At 37.3% G+C, this 11,104-nt stretch overlaps 1 protein-coding gene across 2 annotated transcripts in view; it reads right to left on the reverse strand.

Annotated features, from left to right (window-relative positions):
- The window catches only part of FOXJ3 (forkhead box J3), a 221,874-nt gene that overhangs the window by 152,133 nt on the left and 58,637 nt on the right, over positions 1-11,104 (reverse strand). For both annotated transcript variants that reach the window (XM_006886525.1, XM_006886526.1), the window contains exon 2: positions 9,513-9,573. In XM_006886525.1, the coding sequence (XP_006886587.1) occupies positions 9,513-9,556 (44 nt within the window). In that variant the 5' untranslated portion in view covers positions 9,557-9,573. The remainder of the gene's footprint in view (positions 1-9,512; positions 9,574-11,104) is intronic.

Genomic DNA, 11,104 nt, shown 5'->3' on the forward strand with positions numbered 1-11,104 from the left:
ACTCTTAGCACCAGCAATCAGAAAATTAAAAGCTGACTTCCGTTAGGTAAATCTGCTGTCAGAGACCTTTGGAGAGTACTGAGAAGCAATGATGTTAGCCTAAAAACTAAGGTGTACCTGATCTAGGCCATGATTTTAATAATTAATTGCTATGAATCAGAGAACTGGACAGTGACTAAGGATGACAGAAGAATAATCAAGTGCTTTAAGTTGTGGTGGTAGAGAAGAGTCTTGAACATACCATGGATTGCCAAAAAACCAAATAGGTCTGTCTTAGAGATAGTGAAATTTTGAAACTCCATCTCGTATACTTTGGGCATGTGGCCAGGAGACACCAGTCCTTAGAGAAGGACAGCATGCTCAGAAGGGTGGAGGGAAAGTACAGGAAAGGAAGACTCCAGATGAGATGGATTGATACAGTAACTAGGGCAATGGGTGTGGGTGTGTCAGAGTCAATGAGAGTTGCTCCAGGCAGGCTTTAGAGCTGTGGTACAGAGGATCACTCACTGTGACTTGCAGGCAACTTGACAGCACATTATCAACAACAGTGACTTTACGTGGCTCAATGTAAAATTGTTTCATGGGATTCTCTAGGCTGTAATCTTTTAGGAATAAATCATCAAGTTTTTCTCCCTGAAAGCCACTAGATAGGTTTGAGCCATTAACCACTCTGCCACTAGGGCTCCTATTTGTTCACATAGTATAAATATCTCTACAGATCTTAAAGAATTATAATTATCTAGCTTTTCTACAAGACTGAGTTTTTTGATAGAATTTGTTCTTTTTCTTCTGTCTACATATAGTAAAGGTATGGTCAACACATTGCCTTAAAGAGTAACCATGTGGTTACAATTCTGTACCAAGCTGGCATCCTATGGTTCTCTAGTTTGACAGTTATGATGTAGTCATTCCCTTGATGACATCTAATATGAACAGCCAAGTGGATAAAGAAGAGGTTCATCAGAAGTGTGGCATGCACTGAATATTTAAGGAAGTCTGGCAGAGTTGGTTTGCTTTTTTGGCTGCATCTTTATCCTGCATCGGACTCGTCACTTCTGTGGTTATTAAACCAGTGGCATGCCTGTCCTGCCAACCTTGGGTTCCTCAGATTCCACAGTTACATGACTTAGAAGAAGCCTTTCTCTTAAGGTCTCACTTGCTTCTATGAGCAAATCAGTCACTTCCTTTAGATAAATATCTCTTTTACAGACATAGAGATTCTTTAAATTTGCCTCTCCAGAGAACCCAACCTAATACACTACCCAAGGAAAGTATGTTCATAGTTCTCAAAAAAAGGAAAAGACAACTCAGTACCGTGAGAAAAATATGGATAATCACAAGACCAAAGTTCTTTATGAGTTGGGAAAAAGTATAAATCAGGGTACAACTTGACAGGTACATTAAAGAGGGAAGAGACAGTTCTACTGGAACAGTAGACAAAATAGAAAGGGAAAAGCAAAGATAAAAACACTTGTTTAAGAAATGGTATAGAAAAGAACTTATGCCTAAAGTTCTTATGACAGTATCTGTTAGAGGAAGTAAGGAAATACGTTGTTAAAAGAAAAGAAAATTTTTCTGCACCAATTATCAAAACACAAGGCATACGAAGATACAGAAACTCAGAATTGGTTGTGACTATCTGTCTAAAGGACTAACAAGAACTAATAAATCTCCATGAGCCTGAGAGCAGAAAAACTACATAGTGCTCTACTACTACTGTTGACCATTCTAAAAGGGATCATAAAAACAGATCCCTGATAAAAGTGTGAGAAAAATATGGAAAATTAAAAAATATTTTTAAAGAATAAACATAACAAAAGACCAGAGTTACTGGTCTGACAGGGATTAATGGAACCCCCAAGAATACAGTCACCTTTCAAGCTTGAAACAAAAATCCTGTGGCTCAACTTTCTACCAAATAATGCACAGGCCCGTAAGGTGATCAAAATACAGAGAGGAAAATATTCCTCAACAATCAACCATGGAAGATCTAAAGGGCAACATTTGCCCAGGAAGAATTTACAGGAGGCAGGAAGGGATAATAAAAAAGACAAAAAGAAAGAGATGGGTTGCAATCAATCTAATAAAACTTACTGTCTATGAACTTAATAGAAACCAATTTGCTCCTCTTTCATCCAAATTACAATAAAAAGTGGGAAATAATTTCATTTTATGAAACAGACTCTCAAACTTAAAACAGAAATTCTAACTAGTATACTCCCTTCACCATCTTCCCTGAACACAGATAGCAACAAGAAAGGAAATTTAAAAAATTACTATTTGCTCTGTGAATGGGTGTAAAAAGAAGAGAACAAGGACAATAAAACAATGGTAATGATGTTGTTACCCAGATATTCCTGTAATCTTCCACTGTATTGCTGGTATCTGGCATTTCATCTTAACATTTGATGGTACGTGAAAAATTGAGCAACTGAGAATTCAGAAAAAATCCTTGTCATTACTTTAGCAGTGATTCTTAGATACTTCTGATTACAAGCATTTTAGTAAGTGCTACCATTCTGGTTACAGTCTTTTAGTACCTAAGGCAAGTAGAAGGTCAATGGCAGAGTCCACTGTTTCCTATTATCTGTAGGAATATAACCTTGATTTAATTCAAGAAGTCATTGCATCTTTTGTCTTTCCTGCTATCTGAAAATGTAAACACAACAGATGGTCCTCCGCAGCCATCTTGAAAGATGGATATGTGACTGTGGCGTCCCGGCCCATAACGCTTGCCTCTTAAGACTTTGTATGGATTTAATTATGTATTTAACTATTAGGTATCAGGTGAATCTAATTCCTAAATAACACTGAATTGAGGAACTAGAAGTAAAAGTTGTTGTTGTTGTTATGTGCCATTACTGACATAAGGATCAGCTGGTAACGCAAATAAACAATTAAAATTACAAACCGAAACGCTGATGACAAAAAAGTGACAAAGGATTAGGTCAAACTATTATCAGAAGAATCCGGAAGGTATATCATATACCAACTGAGGATAAAAAGAAACAAAAAAATGAACTGTAGAAATAAGTCATCACTTATAGCAAAGCCCTAAGAGAAAAATAAATTTTGCTATGAGTTGCAATTTTAACACATTACTGTGAACTACACCCAAGATTCCTTACATGTCTGTAAAGGTGATGAATAAAAACAGTAACACCAAGGAGGCACTCACAGCCATATAAAGGGAAAAAGAGCAGCAGCTCCTAAGAATAAAGCCCTAAAAGCAGACGGGGGGTAGAATCAATGGAAATAAAAATACAGGGAGAAAGTGGTAAAGTATGATTACATAATGAATATTGTAATTAATAGGGAACTCTGGTGGCCTAGTGGCAAGAAGCTGCACTGCAATACTGCAGGCATGTGGGTCAAGACCATCGGCTGGCTACTCTGCATAAGAATGAGCAATCTCCTGTGCAATTAACGGGCAATGAGCAAGCTATGGGTAAGTTCTGACTCTATAGTACACACAACATTGTAATTAATGTTATAAAGCAAAAAAAGTTTAAAAAAAGGCAAAAAAATGAATCAGTGGTTGAATGAGAAACTAATGTGCTTCATAAACTTCCACTCATGTCATAACAAAATAAATGAGGGTGGGAAGAAACAACTGCCATTAAAACTAAAGCATATTTAGCTATCACATCAAAGCTTTGGCAATCAATTTTTTATAGATAGATAGATAGATAGATGGATGGATGGATGGATGGGAGGGAAGGAGGGAGGGAGGGAAGGAAGGAAGAAAGATAGATGGGTAAAAGGTACCTTCTTTCTTAATTCACATGTATTAACTACTGGCATAAAGTTCCTACATGATATGAAGACAAAGACATTTAACAATGGCTATCTTTACGTTCCCAAATTTCCAATAGCTGAGTATGTACCACTTCATAATAAAACTACCATAACTATAATTTTTAAAATAAAATTACCACATTCAGATTTAAAAAGGTCCAAACATCATCAAAAGTAACTTTTTTAAATATCTGGAGGAAAAACAAACAAAAACCTCACAAGAAACAAGACTGCCCATGGTAGATTCAAAATGATGTCAAACTTGTGGTTAACAGACTAACACATTCCACACTGTGCCATCAGGGTTCCTTGTAAGTATCATTAGGGAGCTCTGATGGCTTGGTAGTAAGGAGGCTCACTGCCAACCCAAGGTATCTGGTTCAAATACACCAGCTGCTCTGCTAGAAAATGATGGGCAGTTAAGTCCCATGTGATTTACTGCCTCTGAAAACCTGCTGGAACATCAGCTTTGAGAGGGTACTGACTCAATGGTACCTAATAACTGGTTTTAAATACCCTCGCCTACCTAATAATTTTTAAAGTACTTCTCCTATTCTACTTCCTACTTTCACAGCTGTTTTATCTACTACATTCTTACCTACCTGCCTACAAAACCCCAAGCTTGTTACTTATTTTCTCACTCCTAGTAACATGTCCAATTCTTCTTTACCACTTCATACACTTCTTGACCTTAACGCTGGTTATTTTCTAAATGTATCAGGTCAAAAGTTCAAGCTTACTGCCATCAAGTCAAGTATGACCCTGCAGTGAGTTTTTCAGACACTAAATCACATGAAAGATTGCTCCTCTTCCTCCCAAGGAGCAGTTGATGGATTAGAACGACAAAAGAGAAACAGAACTATGTGAGGTAGGCAATGCAACTCCCTACAGAATATACAGCCAGAGCTCCCAAGCAGATATATAGGAAGCATATATTTAGAGAGGTAAAAGTAAACAGACAAGTCATACGTATTCTTTATTTAGTCTTTATTCTAATAAGTGAGTCTAAGTTATTTTAAGAGTTCTGACTCTATTCCTATTTGTGCAGTAAGTCATTTCTAGTTTAGGAAAGATACTACAGGAACATAAATTCTATTGTTGTTTTAAGTAACAGAGTTTAGTCCTTCCAAATAGTCATTTTTCCACCATCCTTTATCTCAAAATCAAAGACAATGGTCCTCTATATAGACACTGGAGGATGAGAAATCTCTGTTTCAGAAATGGACCTTACGGAATGGACCTAAAGACACCAAAGATGTATATGCATACTAAATGCTAGAATTCAACTTCATAGAAGTCTACGAAGTTGTATAATTCAATAAACGCTAAATTGGTAATGAAAGCTAAGAAATTTGGTCCTAGAATATGATATACTAGAATTAAAATACAGTGAGCAAATGAAGAAATAATTCATGATATGCCTTCTGTCTTATGATACTAGCAAGGAAATATATTAAGTATATATCATCTATAACCCAATGTTATATGCAAGTCTAGCATAAACATAACTATTCAAATAAACAAATGTAAAAACAAATGTAAAATACAGTTAATATCTAATAGCTTCATTATAACCAATAACTAAATTATCATTAAGGATATGTCATCCATGAAAGATCTAAGTCTGCAAAACACCCTGACTGATCAAATCAAAAGTTTTTAATATTCACAAAAAGGGGGTAACATGATTCCTTACCACAAATGAAGTAGAAATCACTGTTTAGTCTTAGGAAATTTATGAAAATTACAGAAGATGTTCACTTTCTAAAATAAAATTCTTTTCTGTATACTGATGCCACTTGCTAGATGGGGAGACAACGCATGAGCATAGTAGCAAAGCAATCTCTCCAATTTAATTTCCAGTAGAATCTCTTTTTCAAGATGAAAGATGCATTCTCATGGAAAGAAATATCATAATAGTATATAAAAGTACACAATTTATTGTTTTTCTCCCCCTCAAAACTAAGCAATTCCTACTCTGCTGCAGCCAGACTCTCTTCCTCAGAGCTCCTAGAATACTTAAGAAGTCTCCTTTCTTGGCACTTCCTCAATTGTTCTGGCTGTTATACTTATTTTTCACGAGTCCCAGGTAACCTCACTGGCACATAACAACAGCAACAAAACATGGTTCATTACAACATTCCAAAAGTTATCCCAGTTCAAACTCACAGCAACTCTTCATCTTTCTCCCATAGGGCTGCATGTGGATTCAAACCATTGGAGATGTGCAGCCCTTGGGTTAGAAGTGTAACTTGTTACAAAGTACACCATACTCCTCCTGAAACAGTTAATTCTTTTCTTCTCTTTTAACATCAAGTTGTGAGTGACAGGATAATATCCATACACATACAAGGAACATGTTAATTTCACTATCATTCAAATTTATGCATCAACAACCAGAGCCAAAGAGGAGGAAATAGATGACTTCTACCAACTGTTGCAACTGAAAATCAATTGAACATGCAATCAAGATACTTTAGTAATAATGAGTGACTAGAATGGAAAAGTTGGGAACAAGGAAAAAGAATCAGTAGACGTAAAATATGGACTTGGTGACAGAAATGAGGCTGGAGGCAGAATTCTGTATCATTAATGATTTATTCATTGCAAACACCTTTTAAAAGAAACACAAACGGCAACTGTACACATGGACCTCACCTGATGCCCTACACAGGAATCAGATTGATTATATCTGTGGGAAAAATCTGTTGTTGCTGTTGTTAGGTGCCACTGAGACAAATACAACTCAGAGTGACCCAATGAACAAAAACCCTGTTCTAGGTGTGTCATTCGCACACTCCCTGACACACAAAAGCCCACTGCAGCAGTCACCATGGCAATCCACCTGGTCAAGAATCTTCCTCTCCTTCAACAAACCTCTAAGCTTCCCAGCATCAGGTCCTTCTCCAAGAACAGCCTCTTCTGGCAACATACTCAAAGTATGTGAGGTGAACTCTTATCATTCTTACCTCCAAAGAACACTCTGGCTGCAACCTCTCCAAGACACATTTGTTTGTTCTCTTGGCAGTCCACAGAATGTTCAGGACTCTTCTCCAACACCACAGCTCAAACCATCAACTCTTTTTCTGTCATTTTTATTCACTATCCAGTGCTCACCATAGCAAGTAATCAGAAAGACTATGGCCTGAATCAGACATATGTTAGTCCTTAAACATCATTATTCCTCAGTAATATGAGAAGTTCACTATCAGCTCTGAAAACTATGCCAGTATAAATACTCTTATACAAGTTCAAACTGAAGCTAGAAAAAATCAAATCCACAAGAACCAAAACTTGACCTTGAGTCTATCCCTCCTGAATTTAAAGGCTACCTGAGGAACAGGTTTGAGGCCTTAAATACTAATGAGTGAAGATCATGAGCTATGGGAGGATATCAAGAATATCATCCAGGAAGAATGCAAAAGGTTCTTAAAAAATATGTAAGAAGAAAAGACCAAAATGGATGTCAGAAGAGACTCTAAACATTACATCAGAGCGAGCGCCAAGAAGCCAAAGCAAAGGGAAGAAATCAAGAAGTTAAGGAGCTGAACAGATTTCAAAGAACACCATGGGAAGACAAAGCAAAGAATTGCAATGAAATGTGCAAAGAGCTGGAGTTGGAAAAAGGGATGAACTCACTCAGCATTTCTTAAGCTAAAGGAAGTGAAGACAAATTCAAGCCTCGAGTTGCAGTATTTAAGGATGCTGTGAGCAGACTGTTGAATGACCCAAGAAGCATCCAAAAAAAGATGGAGAGTATACAGAGTCACTATAATAAAAAGAATTGACTGACACAAAAGAATTTCGTATTTCAGGAAACAACATATTGTCAAGAGTCTATGGTGATAAAGGAGGAAGTTCGACCTGCTCTGAAGGAAATGGCAAAAAACAAAAGTTCCAAGAATTGACAGCATAACAACTGACATATTTTAACAGACAGATGCTACCCTGGATGCACTCACCAGGTTGTGCCAAGAAATATGAAGGACAAACACCTGGCCAAATGACTGAAAGAGATCCATATTTACTCCTATTCCAAAAAAAGGTGATCTGACGGAAAACGGAAATTATCATAAAGTATCATTAATGTCACATGCAAGCAAGATCCTGCAGAAAATTATCCAGCAACAACTGAAACAACACATAAATAGAAAACTACAAGACGTGCAGGCTAGGTTTAGAAGAGGCTGGGGCACTAGGAACATTACAGTCAATGTTAGATATATCTTAGCTGAAAGCAGAGAAGACCAGAAGACTGTCTCTCTGTGTTTCATTGACTATGCAAAGACATTTAGCTGTGTGGATCACAACAAACTGTGACTAACCTTGAGAATAGGACTCCAAGAACATGAGACTGTGCTTATGCAAAATCTATACTTGAACCAGGAGGCAGTCATCAGAACACAGGGGGCAAAAAAACAACAATACTGCATGTTTTTTGACCTATTTCTCAAATAAACTACAACTGGGCGGAGGGGTGGTGGTGACCTAAGGGAAGATTTCCTAGAGTTCGGCCTGTAACACTTGTATCTCACAAGAGATAAAAAGAAAGGAAAGCAAGCAGAGAGGGAAGACCTCAGTACGATCAAGAAAAAATAGCCAGGAGTAGAGTGCATCCTTATGGAATTAGGACCCTATAGTCAGAAGCTCATTGCTACTGGGGAAGGCACTCATGTACCTCTTCAAGGATTATCTGGACACGCAGATGCTGAAGAAAACAAGAACTTTCCTCCAGAACTGACAGACAGCTTTCCCTTAGAGCTGGCATCCTGAACACCTTAGATTTGAACAATCTGTTTCCTACACCGTAAGATAATGTATTTATGTTTGCTAAAGCCATCCACGTGTGGTATCTCTATTATAACACTAGATGATGTTGCTGACTGCCCTGAGTTGAGCATGACTTATAGTGACCCTATGAACAAAAGGCCTGAAGCCCCTCTACAACTATCGACATTTATCAAAGTTCATAGAGTTTCTGGAGGCATTAGTTTTAGGCTGTGTTCTGTGACAAGAAAATTGTAGTGGCTTAGGGGGCAAAGGAGCCACCCTGCCAACCCAAAGGCAAGTGGTTCAAACTCAACAAATGCTCTATATGAGAAAGAGGAACAACATCCTCCCATGTCATTTAATGCCTGTGTAACCTACAGGGAAGTCAGCTATGAATTGGTTCCAACCCTACAGCAATTAGTTAAGCTGTGTTTTGTGAAAGCTTGGCAATTTCTCAGCAGAGTAAAATAAGAACACCTAAAGCAAGTAGAAAAGTCTCTCATGTTATTCACTCATTTAATTTCAGACAGATTTAACACGTAAAAAAGATGTGGAGACTTCAAAAATGTAAAACAACTGAGTTATACATATCAAATTAGTTCCTAAATTTTACATTTTATTTGCTTTATTTATTATAAAGGAGGGTACTCTAGACATGATTTTTATATCATTCTTTTGAAAGAGGTTTAAAATAGTATTTCTAAGTTTTCTTTAATATGACAGTTAATTAACTATCCATTTTCTAAATAAGACATGTAGAAAACAGGTCCATTTAAAAAAAAAATGGGTAAGTTAGTTACAGATCCCATTACCAAAAATGTATTACCAAACTTACTGTACTGACAAAACTAGAATGTTGTTATGAACCTCTTGAAATCCACTGTAATATGGCCTGATTAGCATAATTAAAAATTAATATTCCAATAACAAAGACAAGAACTCACCTTAATGAAGTTACAGATGGACAAGTTTGTCCATACAAACCCATCTGGCCACAAAAAGAATCTGAAAAGTAAAAAAGAGAGGTATTAGAAAATGTTTCAAAGTAAACCATACTATAGATCCCACTCTAATTTCAATTAAAACACTCTGAAATAAGGAACAAAAAGGTAGAAAATTCATCATTATTTGAACACATATCCATATAAATAAAAAATATCACCAAGGGATAACAAGGATGACACTGGGGAAAACTGAAACATAAGAGAAATGTACACACTATAACTGTGACATTCAAGGAAGCTAGGATCTCAAAATTTTAAAGTTAAGCTCATGATCTAATACTTTTAGGAGAATCTAAAGGATTCCAAAGCAATGTCTAAAGGCTATCACAGAGCTGAGATAACAGAGTTCCAGCCCCATATGTTATTGTTCTGTGCTACTGAGCCACTTACAACTCACACGATTGCTCTGAAACTGTCCTACCCTAAGCCAATCTCACTGACTCCTGCACACCTACCTCCATTACCCCATGTTATCGTGTCAATACATCTTATTAGGGGTTTTCCTTTCCTGAGCTGTCTACCCACCCTTTCAAGCATTAGGTCCTTCTCCAAGGATTGGTCCTTCCTTCCAACATGACCTAAGTATTTGAGACCAAGCCTCAAAATCCTTGCCTCCAAGGAGCAAGTTAGTTTCACCCTCTCCATGATAAACCCATTTGTTCTCTTGGCAGTCCATTGTATGTTCAACACCGTTCTCCAGCACCACAACTCAAAAGCACTGATTCTTCTTCTGTTATCTTTAGTCACTGTCCAGTTCTCTGACTGACATGACTGCTCATTAGCACTCTGGAGAGATCCCTGACAGCAGATTTTTCCTAATGTTATTTGCCTTTTGATTTCCTTACTGCTGGTGCCAAAAGTGTTGACTGTGAAACCATATAAGGTAAAATTATTAACAACGTCAATCCCTTCTCCATCCCCAGTGGCGAGAATCTTTGTTTTCTTGATGCTGAGCTCCAATCCATATTAGAGACTACAGTCCTTAACCTTCCACAGCATATGTTCAGGTCCTCCTCAGTTTCATCAAGCAAGGTTGTATCATCTACAGTCATCCTCCAATTCTCATGCCACATTCCTCCTCACAAAGTCAGGCTTCCCAAATTATCTGTTAAGCATATAGACTGAATAGGTATAGAGGCAGGCAGCATTCCCAGTACACTCCTTTCCTGATTTTAAGCCATGCAGTGTTTCCCTGGCCAGGTATAGGTTTCACATGAGCACAAGTGTTCTGGGATTCCCATTCTTCTCAATAACCACAATTTGTTGTGATCCATACAGGCAACACAGACATTCCTCTGATACTCTCTGCTTTCAGCCAAATATACAATCCCCCTTTTACTGATTTCATTTAAGGGACTTCATTAAAATTTTAACTGAAGAAAATGTTTCCATTTCTTTAAATTAAATTAAAGAGATGTGGAACAGAATGAGCTGTTAGTTTTACACTAAAATCCAGGAGACCTTAAAGAACTCAGATAACCTCACTAAGCCTCAGTTTATGTGTAACTTGGGAATAGTATCACCTGTATAAC

The sequence above is a fragment of the Elephantulus edwardii genome, unplaced genomic scaffold, assembly GCF_000299155.1.
Source record: "Elephantulus edwardii isolate Elephantulus edwardi_28Jun2011 unplaced genomic scaffold, EleEdw1.0 scaffold00049, whole genome shotgun sequence".
NCBI classification, from domain to species: Eukaryota; Metazoa; Chordata; class Mammalia; order Macroscelidea; family Macroscelididae; genus Elephantulus; species Elephantulus edwardii.